Source organism: Typopeltis vanoorti, chromosome 25 (genome assembly GCF_054136105.1).
Source record: "Typopeltis vanoorti isolate ZY-2024b chromosome 25, IOZ_Tvanoo_1.0, whole genome shotgun sequence".
NCBI classification, from domain to species: domain Eukaryota; kingdom Metazoa; phylum Arthropoda; class Arachnida; order Uropygi; family Thelyphonidae; genus Typopeltis; species Typopeltis vanoorti.
Window position 1 is genome coordinate 53,359,803 of NC_143573.1, and position 21,957 is coordinate 53,381,759.

Here is a 21,957-nt window from a genome sequence, read left to right on the forward strand (position 1 = left end):
TATACCGTTCCTTTATGCAAGATTTAAACAGTGAATACTAGATCCAATGTAGCAGGTGTTGTATTCTGATTGGCAGTTAAACTTATAAACATAGTGTGCCATAGTAATACATCGGTCTGAGATATTATGGGTTTAGCTTTTGTGAAGTTTGTAGTCTGTTGCTTGTAGTGAAGACTATGCTGTAATGTGAATATTTGAAGATGTGTTTGATGACCTTTTAAATATTATGGATACATGGGAATTTTAGAATGTGTGGGATTTGGATAAATCGCTTTGGGAAGAAGACATGATTTCTGCCTACGTAAACATAATCTATTAGCTCTTGAAGATATTGGTGAGAACAGAAATTGACTTTTAGGTATGTGATTTCTTAGTTTAGAGCAGTGGTTGAAGATCAGTATTTGTAAGCATTAATGAACTGTGTTAAGATCGCTGAAATTGATAAAGTAACCATCATTGATTTCCAAGATTATGAAAACAAATTACATTGTTCTGAATCTCTATACAAACAATATGAATCTAAATTTAGTATAGCAAATTTCCCACTATAACATGAACATCACTTCTGTAGTGCAGTACTTGGCCTTGATTTAGATAACTATTGTACACTCTTACTTTTTTGTGTTTTGTTTCAGACTAGCCATTTAGTTTTTGTATCAGTAAGGAAGGAATGAGTTTGATGTTTTAAAATTAGAAATAAACAAATAGTATCTTTTTGCTGTCTGCTTATACATAGGTTACACGAATCTGATATTTTATTTTCTCTTTATCACGACTCCTCTCTCTCTCTCTCTCTCTCTTAGATAACACTTGATATTTATATGGTTACTCCTCTCATACTGTAGAGGGTGCTGTTATTATAGTAGTAGAATCTATTATTTCAAACAGAACGTATTAAGATTGATAAAGGCTAAATTAACTTCTAGTATGGTAACAACTTGCAGATTTTTTTTTTTTTAATCACACACATTCTATAAATTATTATTTTGTTTATTATTGCCCCATAAGGGGCAATCATCTTGATTGTAAGGGAAGCAGCACTCCCATGGACCCCTAGCTGGATCTATCCTCTCCTTCTTCTACTTTGAGGAACACCCACTTACTTTAATCTTTCCTATAAGGCCTTATCATCCAGCTCTTCTTACTTTATGACCCTTGTGCTATTAGAGTACTCGAGGGCCATGGGGTCTTTTCATTTCTGGCCTTACAACTATGTCCTCTCTATAAACCTTACTATATTTCTTCTATAATCTACCCTTTCCCCTTCAATATACCCTATTCCTCCTATGGGTTTAAATTCGGAAGAAGGCGAGTTCAGAAGCCTTAAGGTAGCAGCCCTACCACTGAACTATTCCATCGTCAGGCTAGTCCCCTGACATGGAGAACATAACCATACTTATAAGCTGACAGTAAAAGATAATCGGATTGAATCTATGGGAAACGACCCTGGAATGGAAAAGGGAAAACAAAAATGGAAACGACAAAATATAATACACATAGCAAACTGGAATGTAAGAGGAATAGCATATAAAGAAATAGAATTAGACCAGTTATTAAATGAAAGAAATTTTAAAATAGCAGTAATCACTGAAACAAAAAAGAAATTAAAAGGAACTATGAGAACTGAAAATTTTAATGTGATATACAGTGGAGTCGACAGAGACCAAAGAGCACAAGCAGGAGTCATGATTCGGATTCATAACTCCCTTTCAAAACAGTTAAAACATTATAAATTATGGAATGAAAGAATAATAGAAGCTAGAATAAAAATAGATAGAGGCTATTTAACAATAATTGGTTTATATGCCCCAGAAGAAGGAAGAGAACAGGATAATATTGATTTTTATAATCAGCTACAAAACATATATAATAAAATAAATAAAAATGATTACATAATTTTAGCAGGAGACTTAAATGCAAGAATTGGAAACACGAAAATTAATAATAATATAGGAATACATGGAGAACACACTCTAAACAGAAATGGTAAAACATTGATTGACTTTGTAGTTTATAATAACCTAAAAATAATGAATTCCTTCTATAAACATAAAGACATACATAAATATACTTGGGCAGCAAGAGGATGGAAATCAATATTAGATTACTTCATATTAAATGAAAAGACATCAAAATTTTCACTAGATGTTAGAGTTCACAGAGGATATGAAATAAGCAGTGACCACTTCCTTGTTAAAATAAAATTAAGATTACCACCTAAATGGCTACAAGTAACAAGAACAGAAAGAAAAATTGAAACATTTGTTTATAAAACTAGACTATTGAATGACACAAATGTACAATGGCTATATGAACAAAGAATTAACCAGTATCTAGATAAAATAAAACAAAATGAAGAAATAGAAATAGAATGGCTTAATATAAAAACGATACTAAATGCAGCAGCAAATGAAAGCTTAGGAAAGACCAAAAAATTCAATAAAAGAAAAAAACTGAAGATCTGGGATGATACAATCAAAGAAATAATCAAAAAGAAAAAAGAAGCCTATCACAAATGGTTAAGCAGTAAAAGATTAGAAGATGAAATAGAATATAAAAGAATAAGAGCCATAGCTAAAAGAGAAGTCAGAAAATGACATAGAGAATCATGGAATAAATTTGTTTCTAATTTAGAACATGATTTATATAAAATAAGACCCAATGTATATAAGATTTTGAAACACCTAAATGCAGATACCAAAGAAAACATAAAATTAAACACTGAATTGAAATTAGAAGAATTTCTAAATTACTACACAGAACTGTGGACAGACAAATATTTTAAAAAAAGACAACTGGCAAACAATTAATGAAAATGATAAGGAAATAACTGAAGAAGAATTAGAAATCAGCCTGAAAGAAACAAGAAATGGAAAATCACCTGGAGAAGATAAGCTAGGTTCAGAACTATATAAATATGCAGGAACAAGATTCAAAAGAAGACTCTTATTATTTTTAAATAAAATTTACTCAACTGGTATCCCCCCAATAGAATGGAAAAAAGCAATTGTGATTCCTATCTTTAAGAAAGGTAATAGAGATGACCCTAAAAACTATAGAGGTATCAGTATACTAAATTCATGTTACAAAATATATAGCAGAATCTTAAATAACAAACTAATGAAATATTCCGAAAACTTTATTCTAGAGGTACAAAATGGATTTAGAAAAGGACGATCATGTATAGACCCAGCCTTCTGCCTAAAATTAATAATAGAGAAAAGAAGAGAATACAATTTAGAAACACATATTGCATTTATTGACTTTGAAAAAGCATTTGACAAAGTTAAAAGAAACATATTATTTAGCATATTAAAAGAAAGACAAATACCAAATAATATCCTAAAAGCTGTCACAAGTATATATGAAAATAATCAAATACAAATAAGATTAAATCACGAGCTATCATATACAAGAGAGATAAACCAAGGGGTCCGACAGGGATGTCCCCTCTCAGCAACTCTTTTTAATATCTACTTAAATGAAATAATAATAAAATGGAGTAAAAATTTACATCAAGGAATTAAACTTTCACCTACAGTTAACTTAAACACTCTCCTCTTTGCAGATGACCAAATAATAATTACAAATTCTGAAGATAACTTACAGAAAGCTATTTTAAATCTAAATGAGATATCCAAAGATTATGGTATGATAATATCAACGGAAAAATCAAAAACTATGGCCTTTAAAGGACAAGATCCAGCAAGAACTAAAATAGTATTAGATAACAAGATCTTAGAACAGGTGAATTCATTTAACTACCTAGGATGTATGATCACTTAAGAAAATGAAAAAGATATAAACATAAAAATTGCAAAATATTTAAAAATAACAGGAGTAATTAACTCTATATTTAAACCAAACCTAGTTCAAAAACAAACCAGGCTAAAAGTATACAATACATTAGCCCTACTGGTCTTAATGTATGGAAGCAAAATCTGGACAATAAAACAAAAAGACAAACAAAGATTAACAACAGCAGAAATGAAGTTTATGAGGAAAAACTGCAAAGTATACCCTATTTGATCACAAAAGAAATGAAGATATTATGAAAGAATTAAACCAAGAACCAGTAATTGAAAAAATTAAAAAATATAAACATAAATGGATGGAACACGTTCAAAGAATGAAAACAGAAAGATTACCAAAACAAGCCTTAAAGTACAAGCCATTAGGAAAAAGAAAATCAGGACGTCCTCTTAAACGATTCAACGATGACTTCTAAGGCCGGAACAAGCCATACTAGGCCTAAATCCTTGATATGTATGATGATGATGATGATGATGATGATGATTATTTCCCAAGACCTCATGGAGTCAAAGACTCATCTGGGAGGTCCTTTTATCACACACACATCTCATCATACCATGTCTTAAACACACTCAAACTCCTTGCAGACACCACACTCTCAGGCAAGGCATTCCAAAAATTCACAACTCTGCACGAAAAAAACCTGCCTCTCACTCCCCTACTCACACCCTCTTTATACGGTTTCCAGGGATGACCTCTGGTTCTCCCCTGATCTTCCACTATTCTTTGTAGAACTTCTCCACCATTGATCTTATAACAACCCCTTACCAACTTGTAGGTCTCTATCATATCTCCCCTCTTCCTTCTCTCCACCAGACTCTGCAAATTACATCTTCTCAATCTTTCCTCATACTCAACATTCCAGAGGTCAGAAACTACCTTAGTCAGTCGCCTTTGGGCCCTTTCCAACATCTCTTCATCCTTCTGAAAACCCGATGACCAAATCTGGGCACAATAGTTCATGTGTGGCCTAATCAAAGCCTTATACAATGGAACAAGAACTTCTACACGTCAGTGTCCTCCACATCATTCCCAGAAGTCTTTGTGTTGTCTTCACAATTTTGGCGATGTGTCCCCTAAATTTTAGATCCTTATCCACTATCACCCCCAGATCTCTTATTTCCTCTACCTCCAACAATATATTCTCACCAAGCATAAATTCTGCATCCCATCTTTGTTTTCCAAATTTTAAAACCTTACATTTTGCAACATTGAACTCACATCCCCATTTGCTTGCCCAATCACTCAATTTATTCAAGTCTTTTTGCAAGGCCACAACATCTTCACTACTCTTTTTGTCCCAACTTTGCATCATCTGCAAACAACTGAATATCTCCATCCAAATCTTCGCCAATATCATTAAGTCTGTTTTAGAGCCATTAAATAGTAATGGCCCTAAAACAGACCCCTGAGGCACTCCACTAGTGACTTTCCTTTTCCTGGATATCGCACCTCCCATACACATCTTGTTGATACCTATCAGATAGCCAATCTCCAATCCAATGCACTAATCTAATATCCAACCCCATCTGCTCTAGTTTAACTGTCAACTTATCATGAGGTACTCTATCAAAAGCCTTTGCGAAATCCAAGTATATTACTGTGTATCCTTCTCCTCTGTCCAAGGAAGCAGTCACTTTATTGTAATAAGTAAGTATGGAAATCAGGATAAGAATCGTGCTACTGAAATTATGTCGATCTTAACTCATATTTACCATGCGTTCCCTAATATGCATGCTTTTTGAAGTGGATAATATAGAACGGTATTTCCCAAACTTTATATAGCATGGGTGCAGTTTTTTTTCAGTATAATTTTTGTGACCCATCATATATACATATATGCATGCATGTAGTTTCCTGAATTAAATAAACAGATTGTAATAGCACTAAGAATATCTAGTATCAATTAAGCAAGGATCCTGGAAACCAGTGTTTATTTATTTATATGCATGCATGTAGTTTCCTGAATTAAATAAACAGATTGTAATAGCAGTAAGAATATCTAGTATCAATTAAGCAAGGATCCTGGAAACCAATGTTTATTTAAGTATAATTTCTGGGAAATTCCCATGCTACTTCTCTTAAACACTATTAATCGTCCCTTATATAATACTGTCCCTTATATTCAATAACGGCTATTTAATAGCCGTTAATTATATTAATAGTGTTTATTTATTTATATATTTTTATTTTTATTTTCTTTGTATCATTTATGGTCTGATATCTCTGTTAACAACTCATATGCTACATTTGACTTTTTATATTTTCTAAGGACCAGTAATTTTCTTCTAAGGAATGGTGACTGGGCCACAGAATACACTTTGAGAAATGCTGATATTGAGGGACTCATATCAGAGGCATAAACTACTAAAGGCAATTAGGTGTTGGCAATTAGGTCCCCTTACTCTCTTACTTTCTGTGTGTGTGTGGGGGGGGTACACATGCATATACATGTGTCCATGTGTGTTAACAGTGAAATGAAGTTGTTGATCACAAATAAACATGTAAGATGCAGGAAGTAATGTGCCACTCTAGTGATATATAACTATTCCTGATGATATAACCACTAAAAATTATTCCCGAATTACAGGAGTGATGCTGAAATTGAGTGGGGTCATCAGAAAAAAGAACAGAACAGCACACTAAATCATTTCAGCTGTACCATTATACAGGATGATCCATAAGTCATGGAACATGTGGTAGAAAGGGCCTGTGTTTGTGAAGCAACTGTAGACGTTATTTAACATCACCAGATATTTTATTATTATTATTATTATTATTATTACGTTACACCTCATCAAGAAACTCATCGAAGGAGGGAACCTACTATATAATGCTCTGCCTCCACCAATTCACCAACTACAACAAACCGCAACTACACCAATGCCATCTACCACCATCTACCACCCTAGTATTTTCACAGACAATCACAAACATCCATGCCCACGGCAGGATTCGAATTCACAGTCTTTTGGCTGGAGAGTGGATACGCTAACCACTCAGCCAACCAGATCGGCATGCCTTCCATTTTCAGCTTTACAAGGGCAGGCTCTTTTTACAGAATATTTCATGACTTATCAACCACTCTGTATCATATGACATGGTTTAGCACACTTTTATATATATATATATATATATGACTATAATATAATATAGTTCGTGTTAAAAATATACATCATCGTACTGATTTTTCAGGATATTTTTAATGCAGTTCTGAAGCAGCACCCCTACCTCACATACAGATTGCCATGTCAGTGGAATGTACAACTTAGTGATAACACGCTTAGTGAGGTAAAGTTTTATATATATATATATGTGTGTGTGTGTGTATAAGTGTGATAATTTCTTATCATTTATTTGAATATCATGCACTCTAAAGTAGAGAAGTAAATATTCAGTATTAGTATCAATTTTTAAGTTTACATGTAAGTGTCATGAAACTCATCTAGGAGAAACTTCCATTCTGTATAGTACAGTACTTATCATATCTCACCTTAAATTTGTTTAATGCTGGTTTTCATTCGCTATCCATTCTGGTACCTCATTCCATGGATCCCTCACCCTTCATACAAAAAATTTACTTCTTGAGCACATTCACATTCTTATACAGCATCTAAATGTGGCATCAGTCTTCACTGCATCTATTTGATATGCTCCTCTCATCAACTTATAAATCTATTATCATTCTCTCTCTCTTCCTATCTGTTAGGTTTCAGTAAACCATGCTCTTCTAGCCAATCCTAATGCTTAACATCCAACAATCCCAATGTACTGTTAGTTACTTGCCTATAGATCAACCGATTCTGCTATTTTTTTTTTCCATCTTTGAAATATGTAGGAGTCTACACTGACATAACATTGAATGAAGATCACCATCACTCGGAGTGAAACATCACTCAGAGTAGGTGCACTCTAAGATGGAGGCTGAAAAGATCTGATAAACACCTAGAACAAAAATGATATTAAAGCAACTGATATAACCACAAGAAAGAACACATCTTAGAACCCTGTATGTAGAATAGTGTGTTAGTTACATGACTCTACCTCAATTCCTTCATGGTGGTTATCACAACTTTTCAGCATACCCTCGTATACTTGCATAGTACAGTTAGATATGTAGTTATGCATTTGTATATTTTTCTTTCATGCATTTGTATATTTGTATATTTTCTTTCTAGGAAGTGAATCAAGGTCTGCCACAATGGAAATTTGAAAAAATATTAAAGGACTGCCATAGCAAATAATTAAAATAATATAAAATATTTAATATGTGAACATGGCAGGCCTTTGATATTTTTTAAGTATCCACCATGGTAGACCTTAAGTCACTTCCCTTCATTTATTCCTCCCACGATGAGTCTTTTGACTCCATGGAGGCCTGAATAATAATAATAATAATTATCAAAAATCAGTATTACAACCATACTAGTAGAATATCGCAGTGTAGCCATATTGAAATAAATAAATTTTCAAAAAAAAACCTTCATGGTGAAATTTCCTATTAAAATAATTGCAGCTAAAAATAGCTATGGTGACCCTCCAGAAAACACTTTGCGACCTCCAAGGGGGTTGCGACTCACAGGTTGGGAACCCAAGCAATAGAGTCACAAGAGCAGTAGATAAAAGTAAGACATACAATATCATTTGTTTGAATTTTACAAAGGCATTTGAAAGAGTGACACATGACAAGTTGGCTTTTAAGTTGTAATATATGGGTTTTCATGTCATGTTAGTGAATTCAGTTGGTAAATAGCTTTCTGATTGATATCAGAGAGTTGTATATAGAGTAAGCAGCATCATGGAGTAGGAACGTTACAAGTAAAGTTCCAAAGGGTTCAGTATTGGGACCATTACTGTTCAATATTTATGTCAATGATATTATTATATAACCAATAAGGGGATATTTGGTGTGTGTAGATGATGTGAAACCAGTGAGGGTTGTTAGTAATAGTACTAATGTTTTGTCTCTTCAAGAGGATTTGTATAAGCTGGAAAGGTAGGCAAATGAATGAGACTTCAATTTAATGCAGGTAAGTGCAAAATTTGGAATCCACAAATAGGGTACTTCATACTCTCTCTTGGTGGAGTTATATTGGAAGTGGAGGAAGCAAGGGATCTTGAAGTGATTGTAAAATTTGAAGTTCAGAGGATATATGGCAAAGGTTATGAAACAACTTAGAGAACTGCAATACTGAGGAGGACATTGACAATGAGAGATAAAAGGGTGGTGGCATTGCATAAAATGATAAGCAGACTCATATCCGGATTTCTGTGCTCAGCTCAGATCTAGAAACTGGGATTTGTTGGGTTAGAATGAAAGCATGCAGACTGCAGAGTTTGGTGGCTAGATAAAAAAAAAAAAAGGGGGGGTATGATTAAGGCAGCAATAAAGCTGACTGACGAAAGAGCACTTCAATTCTCATACAGACCACTTGAAGCGCTGAAGTGATGAAGTTGCAAGCTGCACATTGCAGAAAACAAAAAGAACATTCAATGCAATCTCTGTTGTCAGTGGACTCATCCCAACTGTGCCAAGATTGACGATTCTATGCTCAGATTCATGACCTACCTCAGCTAGTCATTTTTTTGTCCCCTGTGCTTCCCCTCAGTTAAGCAATTCCTAAATCCTGAGAAAGCACATGGACGTATACAAGAAAGATAGTTTACATCTAAATGAATTTGGTGTTCAGAGTCTGCAAAACGTGTTGTTGAATGAAGTAAAAATGGATCTTCAAAATCAGGGAAACTAGAGCGTTTATGGGTAAGTTGTTGAGTGGATATGCAGATATCAGTGATGCAGTTGAGTGTAAGAATGGGGATAAAATGCCTAGTTAGTACCACTGGGAACAAACTAGCATAGGAGTTAGTATAAAGGATCAGCATAGTGGTGGGCCTAAGGGGTGTTTGCACTTTACGTACTCTAATGCCAGAAGCATTCAGAAAAAGGGGAAGGAATTTTTGTCATTAGCTAGTTCATCCTGACAAAAGGTTATTGGCATTAGTGAGACATTGCTGAAAGAAGATGATATAATTACTACTAATATAAATTAAAGATGCTAAGAAATTATATTCGTGGTTTAATCCTTTATCCAAGTGTAAGCAAACAAAGTTTGCACCTGAAGTATTTTCAGGACAGGGCAACTCGTATATAGAAGCTAATGACTTCACATCACTTGCCTAAGTATCCCATTAGGCAAAGAACATATCCTTATGGACATGTATGCATTATTGGGAAGCCTCCCACTGATTAGACCTCAATAAAGGTCGAAACCGGTCTGGGTAGTGACCTTTCCCATAATGCATAGCATTATACTTTCTCCAAGATCTTAACAACTACTGATGACACACAGACTGGCCTATAATTAGACACTTCCAGTCTGTTACCACCCTTATGCAGTGGCACTATCTTACCTTCCTTCCATTCCCTGGGCCCCTTTGCCAAAGCCAGACTTTCATTGAAAAGCCATGTTAAAGGCACTGTCAATTCCCTAGCACATTCTCTCAAAACTCATGGTGAAATACCATCCAGTCCCACAGCTTTACTGACATCCAGAGTAATCAGTATCTGAAACACACTCTCCTCCTGTACCTCCAGACCTCGAACCAGTCCTATCCCTCTAGCATTAAAACTGACTCCTCTAGGATGAAATACTCCAATAAAGTATTCATTGAACAATTCCACTATGTCCTCTGCATCAATCACTCCATTCCTATTTTTATCCCACAATATCATTCTTCCACAGTCATTTCTCCTCCTACTGGCCACATAGCTAAAAATACCCTAGGATTTTCTTTGGATCTTAGGGCCAATCTCCTCTCATATTCCAGTTTTTCCTTTCCTTACCACACTATTCACCCTTCTGGCCTGTGTCTTATATTCCTCATGCATCTCTTCACCTGTCTCCTTATATCTCTTCCATAGCCTCTTTTTCGCATGCAATTCCTGTTTAATATTGTTTGTCATCCACTTTACTCCAAATTGCGTCCTCTTCTTCACTCGTGGTATACAACTTACCATTGCTGATAACAAATATTCTTTCACAATTTCCCACGCACTAGTGATATCCCGGCCTTCCAATTCCTCCCTAAATGAAACTTCCTGAAGTTGACGTCTAAGACTATTATAATCACCTGCCTTATAATTCCACATAAGTTCCCGTCTCTTTGATACTCCTGTATGTCTATTCATTTTCCAAGTCAACACCATATGGTCACTCTCTCCAACTGGTGGGAGAGACGTCAACTCAGTTATTATCAACTCTTCTGATGCTATAACCAAATCCAACACTTTTGAACCTCTTGTTCCCTCTGTTACATGTTGCATAAGACATTTGTCCCTCAAGAATTCTAGAAATTCCATTCCCCTATTGCTACATGCATCTTCCTCTCTCCAATTTATACTACTGAAGTTAAAATCTCCCATAACAATCATTCTTCTTGCACTTGCCAAACTTAGCTGTCTAAACATCTCCTGGTCCCCATCCTCTGTGCTCCTGGGCCTGTAGCAACACCCCACTAAATATCCTGTCTTGCCTACCTCTACCTCACACCATACGCTCTCAAAATCATTTGTCTCACTTCCTTCCAAATTCTCCACTCTTAGAGGACATAGGTCATCACTTATCATAAGCAGTACCCCACCACCACGCTTTCCCCTCCTATCCTGACGAAAAATGCTATACCCAGCGACTTCTATTCCTGTTGTTATATCCCCTATTTGTGAAAGGACGCTCTTGTTTTAGCAATATGCTAGCCTTTTATAATAAAGTTACAAGAACATTAGATGAGGGAAAGGCATATACTGCAATTTTCTTAGACTTGGCAAAGGCATTTGACAGGGTGCCATATGATAAGCTGATATTTAAGTTGCAGCACATGGATCTGGATGTCAGATTGGTCAACTGGATTCAGGATTGGCTGTCTGATAGGTATCAGAGAGTTGTGTATGGTGGAGCTGTTTCCAGGAGGCAGAGGGTTACAAGTGGGGTCCCACAGGGCTCAGTACTAGGACCTATATTATTTAACCTTTATATCAATGACATAGCCAGTGGACTGCAGGGGGATATTCAGTTGTTTGCAGATGATGCGAAGCTGGGAAGGATTATTAGTAATAGTGCAGATGTGGTAGCCCTTCAAGAGGATTTGAATCAGCTAGATAGATGGGCATATGAATGGGGGTGTCAGTTTAATGCAGCAAAATGTAAGGTCTTGAGGTTTGGGAAACATCGATGGGATGCTGCATACTCTATGGGAGGAGTTATACTGGAGGAAGTAGGGGAGACAAGAGATCTGGGGTTCATGATTGATAGAAACCTGAAGTTTAGGGGACATATTGCAAAGGTGGTGAAGGTAACACAGTGGATTGCTGCTATTATGAGAAGGACACTGACCTGCAGAGATAAGAGGGTTATCATTCCGTTGTATAAGTCTCTGATCAGACCACACTTGGACTATTGTTCTCAGATTTGGTCCCCAGGATTTGAAGGGGATAAATTAACTGTGGAAAGGATACAATGACAGGTGACAAAGATGGTTTCAGGACTGTACAAGGATAGTTATGCGGATCGGCTGAGAGAATGTGGACTGCAGAGTTTGGTGGATAGAAGAAGGAGAGATGATATGATTGAGACTTTTAAACTGTTGAGAGGTGGTTACAGGGTTGACACTGGGGAGTTCTTTCGCTTGGTTGAACAGCAGGAAGGAGTGATGACAAGAGGCCATCCCTGGAAGTTATGAAAGGAAATTGTGAGCAAGAGGGTAAGGAGTGGTTTCTTTGTGTGGAGGGTGGTTGAGCCGTGGAATGCATTGCCTGATGGAGTGGTGGGAGCGAGAACGGTCAGTGAGTTTAAAGAGTGGTATGATAGACTTTGTGTTTCTCAGGGGGGGACCTCCCCTCGATGAGTCTTCACAGACTTTATGTCTTAGGAAGAATCTCCCTCGATGAGTCTTTTGACTCCTTGGAGGCCTGAATAATAATAATAATAATAATATACATGTCCGTAAGGTGTGTTTTTTTCCTTCGGTACCCCCTTCATTTCCTTTAGAGCAGTTGAATAAACTGCTGCCATAACAATTTCACATTTTTGAGTTACCTGGTAAGGATTACACCATCCATATCCCAAAAGACAATGGCAAGAACCTACTCTGCTGTCTTTTGGGTTCAGAACTTCTTTGGCCCTGAAGAACCTTTGTTTCTCCACGCCATTGACTGTTTGTTCTCTGGGTCATAGTATGAAGTCATGTATCATCAACAGTCACAATATGACCCAAAATATTTGCACCTGATTTCTCAAAACGACCCCAAAATCCCTTTAGATGACAGCTCATGTTCTTTTTTAGTCAGCATCCGAACATTTGAGGACCCACTTCACTGAGCCTCTACATGTCAAGATGTTGGCAGATAATGACCCTAACTCATTCCTTGGATACCCCCAGAGTCTTTGCAATGTTTTCAGCTGGTATTCATCTATCATCAAGGATCATGAAATGCATCACATCGATGTTTTCAGATGTGATCGCTGTGGAAGGTCTTCCTGACCAGGGGTATTTGTTGTCTCAAGATGTCCAATTTTAAATTTTAAACTTGGTCACCCATTTGGCAACTCTTGGATATGCTGAGGCACAGGCTCCTGAAGCCTTTCACAAAGTTTGGTGAATCTCAGTTGCAGACTTTTCTTGCAGCATGAAAAACTTGATGATGGCCACACCTCTGTTTCTTCGAATTTCTTCAAATTCTCTGACGTCTTCTTATATATCCTAAAAGAAAAAGAACAAATTATTACAATATGATGAAACATGGGGGTTAAAAGGTTTTAAGATATTTTCTTTCTCATGGTTATATCAGTTTCATTAATATAATTTTTGTTTATCAAAACTTTTCTACCCCCCCCAACCTGAATTATTTGGATAATGATCCTAACTTATTTCCTGGATATCCACACCTCATATATGCTGTGGTGGAATTACAGGGTTGGTAAGTATGAGACAAGCTTAGGAGATTGCTTGGATCAATCTCCTTTACTACTTCCCTTGTAACTGCAAGGGAAGTAGTAAAGGAGTGTTTGAGAGAAGTAATAGGTGACTGCATTGTCAGGAGAGTAAATCAAGTGTGAGTTAAATGGTTGAATAGCCTAATAGTCCATTAGCTTGGAGCTACAAGAAAAGAAATAATTGTGGAGAGAATTCAAGAAGAAATGTGACCAGGAGGCACATGAGCAGTACAATGCACAGGCCAGATGGGTAACCAGTGTGATAAGAAAGGCAAAAGCAGAGTATGAAAGGAAATTATTAGTGGAGACCAAAGATAATCCCAAACAGTTCTTTTGTTATGTTACAAGTTAAAGGGAGAATGTTTATGGTAGGATGATTTTAAAGAATGTCTATGGTAGGGAAGTAACTGAATCAATCAAAATAGTAGAAATACTAAGTGAACACATTGCAAGAGTATACATTTAGTTGGCGATAATGCAGTAACAAGAGAGGCAAAGACTTATATGGGAACTGAGGGTAAATGAAGTGGAGGTGTAAAGCATGTATTACAAAACTTTGATGTCAATACAGCTATGGGATTAGATGGTATACTAGCTTGAGTTTTATGTGAAGCGGCAAGGGAATTGTCACTGCCTTGACCATATTGTTTGATATAAGTCTCAGTTCTGGGTTAGTCCCAAGGGGGGGGGGGGGTGGAAAGAAGGGAAAATAGTTCCATTGCATTAAGGAGGCTCCAATACTGATGTAGCAAATTACTGACTGATCAGCATATCAGGAGTTGTTGTCACGGTACTGGAGAAGTTGGTCAAGAGCAAAAGACAGGAATGAATAGACAGAAATGGGATACTGCATGGGGGGGGGGGCAACATAGTTTTGTGAAGGGAAGGTTATGTCTCAGTAACTTGCTCACATTTTATAATACAGTGACAGTGAGTCAAGTAAAGGTTTACAGCAGGAGTGTCAAACTCAAATTGGACTGTGGGACATTTGATATAAAACTGTATCTCAAGTGGGCTGCAAAAAAAGTTTCGACTAAAAAACCCTGCACTAATTAGAATCGAAGGGAAGTGAAAAAATGAGTATAAATAAATTGGAAAATTAATAACAAAAAAAATCTGATAGTAGAGCTGAACATTAATCTCAGCTATAATTTGCCTGACTCCTTCAGCTCTACTATCAGATACTGGAGATCGCGTGGTTCCACACACGCACAAATGTACAACAATAGAACTTTAACACGGACTATAGCTTAAGTTCATAATAACTGTAATTCACAGTCGAATATTATGACTTTATAATTGTATAGCTTTAGAGTGTCTCAATGTTATTTTCAGTGTCTTTTAATATCTTTCTATGTTCTTAACGCCTGATGAAGTCAATCTTGACGAAACATGTTGCGTTTTCAAATAAATCTCATTTTGTTATAATTCTAGGGTTTTAAGTCAGTTAATATTAAAAATGAATATATATATATATATATATATATATATATATATATATATATATATATATATATATATATATATATATATATATATATATATATATATATATATATATATATATATACACACTTGCATAATATAATTATAATAAATAATAATTTAATTTCAGTATTTTATTTTTTTCCCGACACTTGACAATGTTTATTATTAACCAGCCTGTTAAAATTTGGACTCAAAGATTGTGAGCATACGACCTTCATTATGGCAGAAAGGTTGACGTCGGTTAATCTTGATCTGTGGGCTGTTTTGTTACCTTTCATACATGAGAATAATTGCTCCCATAAATAGGTGCTTTGAAAATAACATAGAATATTTGCTGCAAACTTTTTTATTTCCAGATATTTTTGACCTAAATAACTGTATATTTTTGGTACACCAACTTCTTGGTATTTCGCTTTTAGAATGGAATCATTTTGGAAATCAATAAGTTCCATTTGAATACAAATGGGAGCTTTTTCGAAATTAAAGGAAAAAGGACCCGTAAAAAGTGAAGAAACTTCTTCTTGCTCCTGGAAATCTTTAAAACGCCTATCAAATTCTTCTTTTATCTTTTCTAGTTTGGGACAATATTGAGAAAAGGTAAAACTTTGATTCTTATTGTTCAACTGTTCACACATAGGAAAGTAATTTAGAATATTCTCTTTTAAATGATTTTGAAACAAAACTAACTTACATCTAAAACTTGACAGTGCATCATACATGTGTGTTATTAACTGATCTTTCCCCTGAAGTTTGACATTTAAATCATTCAAATCCTGTAATAATATCAATTAAGAATGACAGATCTTGTACCCATGTCTGATCATTAAGAAATGCAACATCATGATTTTTCATTTCTAGGAACAATTTGATCTCCTCTAAAAGTAAAAAAAAAGCTTTTTAGAATCTTATGACAAGATAACCAACGAATCTCCGTGTAATGAGGTAGTCCTTCAAATTCACTCTCCAAGTCTTTTAGAAATTGTGCAAACTGGCGGTGATTGAGGCCTCTGGATCGGATGAAGTTCACGATATTTGTCACAGGCTTAAGTACGCTGCTCATTTCCAACATTTTGGAGCACAGGACCTGCTGATGAATTATGCAGTGGAAAGATTGCAGTTTTGGAATGTGTGGATACATTTCCTTTAACTTTGCTGCAAGTCTTGACACAAAAACTTAATTTTTGCTTGTCATTGCTGGAGCACCATTGGTTGTCACTGCTACGAGCCTGTTCAGAGGAAGTTGATATTTTTCAAAAATGCCCCACACAGCGTCAAAAATGTCTTCCCCTGTAGTGGTTCCATGAATGGGAATCATTTCCAAGAACTCTTCAGTAATATTCATATTGTCGTCGCAAGCCCGAAGAAACAAAGCAACTTGAGCCACGTCATGAATATCGAAACTTTCGTCACATGCAATTGAAAAGCACTGTGCGTTTGCAGATATTTCTTGCAACTAGTCATGCAGATTATCTGCCATTTCAGTTATTCTTTTGATCACAGTATTTTTGGACAAAGAAATATTGCAAAATACTTGCACATTTTTGGGACATATGTTTTCGGCTGCTTTTATCATACATTCTTTAACCAAGGAACCGTCACTAAAAGGTTTGGAATGTTTCACCAATAAATAGCTGATTTCATAACTGGTTCTCACTGCTGATTCATTATCTTTCATAATTTTTAAAATACTTGTTGTTGACTTTGAAGTGAATTCTTCATACATCTTAATTTTTCTTCTCTCAGTTTACCCTCAAAGCGTGAATATTGTTCTTTGTGAATTTTATCGTAGTGCCTTTTTATATTATATTCTTTGGCGACACTAATTGTTTCATTACAAATAATGCACACAATTTTGTCCTTTGTTTCAGTGCAGAAGTAATTTTATTCCCATTTTTCTTGAAATTTTCTTCTCTCATCAGCAATTTTTCTTTTTCTTGTTGGCTTGGAAAGCGACATTGCCTCGGTGAATAAATATAGTATTAATATTCTCATGGAAAGGCTTAGACGTTGGTTATGCATTTTTCACTAAATAATTTAAGGAAATTACAACGTCAACTAGGATATACTAAAATAAATTTTAATATACTTCAATATTTTGGCAACGTCACGTTGCCATTTTCAAGAAACTTAAGAACAAGACGTGCACGCAGGCACAACAAACAGTAAGTGAGGAAGAAGCAGGAAGCTATTATTTCTCCTAGTCCTGATGGTGTCCCCTAGCAGGCACTGTTGGTATTCTTGGGCGATTGGGCTGAAGGTCTTCTGATGTAGGTTTCCCAAATTTGAGGCAGTCTCATGCAGCCAAATTTGTTGAGGTTTGGATTGTTTTGTTGACTGCATGAGACTGCCTCAAATTTGAGAAACCTACATCAGAAGACCTTCAGCCCATTCACCCAAGAATACCAACATTGCTCGCTAGGGGGCACCATCAGGACTTTAGGAGAAATAATAGTTTCCTGCTTCTTCCTCACTTACTGTTTGTTGTGCCTGCGTGCACGTCTTGTTCTTAAGTTTCCTGAAAATGGCAACGTGACGTTGTCAAAATATTAAAGTATATTAAAATTTATTTTAGTATATCCTAGTTGATGTTGTAATTTCCTTAAATTATTTGTAAAAAATGGTATTAATATTATTAACAATTTTTATAAAAATGTTTGAATAAAACTGCACAAAACTGTAGACCAGTGCACAATACTATTGCAAATAAAAATAAAAAATAATAATGAAAGGGATTCTCTCACTGCTAGATTGTCGTTGAATCGTGTTCGGCGCACTGACTTCAAAGATCACTGATTGACTGTAGCAGGCAATTATAAACTCATAGCTGAATTCTCATGAGTGCATATGCTGCGCATCACATGAACAGCTGGTAGCCAATAGAATTCAACTTTTTCAGTAAGCTACCAGCAGCGTGCTGTAAATTAACAACGAAAGCATAAATATAGTTTATGACTGATTAGGATCGGATCTAACATTGAAATTGCGACATAAATTTTTATTACTGCAATTATATTATAGCAGGTCGTTGCATCCATATTGTATCCATATTGTAACTATAAATGTTGCATGAAAACGAATAAACTGATACCGTATTTACTCGAATATAACTTTCACCTTTTTTTCCCCAAAATTAAAGCTAAAAAATCATGGTGTGAGATATATGTGGGGATTTTTAGAAACTAAAGTTTTCAGAAAAAAAACTGAAAATGGGGATGACTTACCAAGAATCTCCTCTTTGTTATAGCTACTTCCGACCTCGAGAGCGGTTTCCTTGTGTGCATTGTCGAAGTCATCTATCCAAATAGGGTCATCTTCTTTCCCATTATTCCAAGTGAAAATTAGAAGTAATTTACAAGATTTTAGATATGTAATGAACACCCTTCACGAATGTCTGAGAAGTGAAAGCAGAACATGAAATAGGCAGCAATGGTAGGCCAATAGAGATAGAACAGCTATGAAGATGTGGATATGATTGGTGCGGTATTAACAAAAGATCGCTTTGCCAAAACACAAAGTCAAGCTGCATTTTTGAGCTTAAACGCTAATTCTCTTCAACCAAATTCCATAATATCTGAAACTGTCTTAACAATATTCACTCTATATGTCTTAGTTTTGACATGTTTACGAATTTTATTGCGCCTTTGTGTTTGAGTTAGTGGGGCACTCACACACATCTAACTAAAAACAATACATTTTAGTTAGATACTGTGTTTTCCGGTGAAACATATCGTTTTGCTTAAGTCTAAACAGCATGGTTAATGTGGGAGGGGACATGTGATTCATTAGTTAGTGCCGTTTTTATACTGGTTGTCTCTAATTGCAATTGGGGAAGGCATGTTGTTTACCGCAGGGAGCAAGTTACTGTTCTGACGTGAAAGTGGTTAAACTTTATTTTCGTATACGATGTACAGTACATGCAAAATTTTTAATTTCTTTTTTCATAGTAAAATCAGGGTACAGGGGTGTGAGTCATATGCGAGGGTGAGTTATATTCGAGTAAATACGGTATTTCTGTTTTATTATAAAAAGCAATCATCCTTTTTTTTTAAATTTTCCTTGAGGGGTTGGGGGCCGTATGTGGCCCACAGGCCACCAGTTTGACACCCCTGGTTTACAGTGATATTGCTGGACTTTGCAAAAGCCTTTGATAGGATACCACATGGAATTCTAATCAATAAACTGCAGCACATCAGGATGGATATAGAGTTAGTGAGGTGGATAAGAGGGTGGTTGATGGAGAGATATCAGAGAGTAGTTTATTCAGGAGTAGAGTCTAGAAGAAGGCCTGTGACTAGTAGATTGCCACAGGGTTCTGTTTTTGGACTGCTGCTGTTTAATTTAATTTGTACATTAACAATAAAGGAAATAATCTGAGAGGAACTGTTCAGTTGTTTGCCAATGATGCAAAGTTGGGTAGAGCAGTAGTTAATACAGATTACATTAAAATTTTGCAGAATGATTGGATAGACTGGCAGTCTGAGCAAAGGACAATGGATATCAGTTAATGTGACCAAGTGCAAGGTTATGCATTTTGGGATGAAAAGATTATCAGCTGTATACTACAATTATTATTATTATTATTATTATTTTTATTATTCAGGCTTCCATGGAGTCAAAAGACTCATCGTGGGAGGTCCTTCCTAAGAACATATGTCCTTCTCAATAAAGTCTGTCAAGACTCATCGAGGGGAGGTTCCCCCCTAAGAAACACAAAGTCTATCATACCACTCCTTAAACTCATTGACCGTTCTTGCCCTCACCACTCTATCAGGCAATGCATTCCACGGCTCAACCACCCTCCATGCAAAGAAACCACTCCTCACCCTCTTGCTCACAGTTTCCTTTCGTAACTTCCAGGGATGGCCTCTTGTCATCACTCCTTCCCGCTGTTCAACCAAGTGAAAGAACTCCCCAGTGTCAACCCTGTAACCACCTCTCAACAGTTTAAAAGTCTCAATCATATCACCTCTCCTTCTTCTATCCGCCAAACTCTGCAGTCCACATTCCCTCAGCCGATTCTCATAACTATCCTTGTACTGTCCTGAGACCATCTTTGTCATCTGTCTTTGTATCTTTTCCACAGTTAATTTATCCCCTTCAAATCCTGGGGACCAAATCTGAGAACAATAATCTAAGTGTGGTCTGATCAGAGACTTTACAACGGAATGATAACCCTCTTATCTCTGCAGGTCAGTGTCCTTCTCATAATTGCAGCAATCCTCTGTGTTACCTTCACCACCTTTGCAATATGGCACCTAAACTTCAGGTTTCTATCAATAATCAACCCCAGATCTCTTATCTCCCCTACTTCCTCCAATATAACTCCTCCCATAGAGTATGCTGCATCCCAACGATGTTTCCCAAACCTCAAGATCTTACATTTTGCTGCATTAAACTGACACCCCCATTCATTTACCCATCTATCTAGCTGATTCAAATCCTCTTGCAGGGCTACCACATCTGCACTATTACTAATAATCCTTCCCAGCTTCGCATCATCCGCAAACAACTGAATATCCCCTTGCAATCCACTGGCAACGTCATTGATATAAAGGTTAAACAATATAGGTCCTAGTACTGAGCCCTGTGGGACCCCACTTGTAACCTTCTGTCTCCTTGAAACTGCTCCACCATACACAACTCTCTGATACCTATCAGACAACCAATCCTGAATCCAGTTGACCAATCTGACAATGGTGGAACTTTACTCCAGGAAATTGATGATGCCAGTGATTTGGGACTGTTAATGGATAGGGAGTTAAAGTTTAGAGGGCATATTGCAAAAAGTGGCTAAAGCAGCTCAACGGATTATTTGGTTACTGAAGAATATTTGGAAAAGCAGGTTATTAGTCCTCTTTATTGAGCCTTGAGAAGATCCCATTTTGATTACTATGCACCCATCTGTCACCTGAGTTTCTTGGTAATGAAGAAGAGGTGGAGTGGATCCAGAGGCAAGGGACCAAGATGGTAATAGGTCTATTGAATGAATCTTTGTGTTGAGGCTTAACTGCTGTGAAGAACTCATTTTGGAGGTTTAATGGGATATTAAGTAATTGCAAATGACTTTATGCGTGGGTTATGTATGACGAGTGGTGTGGAATTTGTGGACATGTGGAGTGAGTTCGATGGGCAAAAGGATCTATATAAGATGGATGGCTTGCATTTGAATGGATTCGGTGTAAGGAGACTTGAAAAAGTGTTGTTGAATGAAGTGGATGTGCAGAATCAGGGAAACTAGATTTATTAAGGGGGAGGAGTAGATATGCAGACCTTCGAGAGGCAGTTGAGTGTATGAATGAGTATAATATGCCTGAGCGAATAAGGACAACAAATCAGAATGGCATAGTTAGTATAAGGCATCAAGATAGGGATGGGGCTAATGGGGGGTCTGAAATTCGTGCACACTAATGCTAGGAGTATTAGGAAAAAGAACAAAGAATTTTTGGCCATGGTTGGCACTTCCAGACCACAGGTTATTGGCATTAGTGAAACATGGCTGACTGTAGATGATATAGCCAGTGGGATTGAATGTGATGGGTATAGTGTGTTCAGGAATGACAGGGAGAATAAAATGGGGGGAGGAGTATTGTTGATGACAGCTGATGAGCTGCAGCCAAGGAGAATAGAAGTTGAATTGCAGGATAGAGAAATGAGCACATTTGAGGCC

At 36.4% G+C, this 21,957-nt stretch overlaps 1 protein-coding gene across 10 annotated transcripts in view; it reads left to right on the forward strand.

Moving 5' to 3' along the window:
* The window catches only part of LOC150092750 (xylosyl- and glucuronyltransferase LARGE1-like), a 676,688-nt gene that overhangs the window by 445,259 nt on the left and 209,472 nt on the right, over positions 1 to 21,957 (forward strand). For all 10 annotated transcript variants that reach the window (XM_090414755.1, XM_090414753.1, XM_090414752.1 and 7 more), the window contains one exon: positions 7,009 to 7,104. In XM_090414755.1, the coding sequence (XP_090270881.1) occupies positions 7,009 to 7,104 (96 nt within the window). The remainder of the gene's footprint in view (positions 1 to 7,008; positions 7,105 to 21,957) is intronic.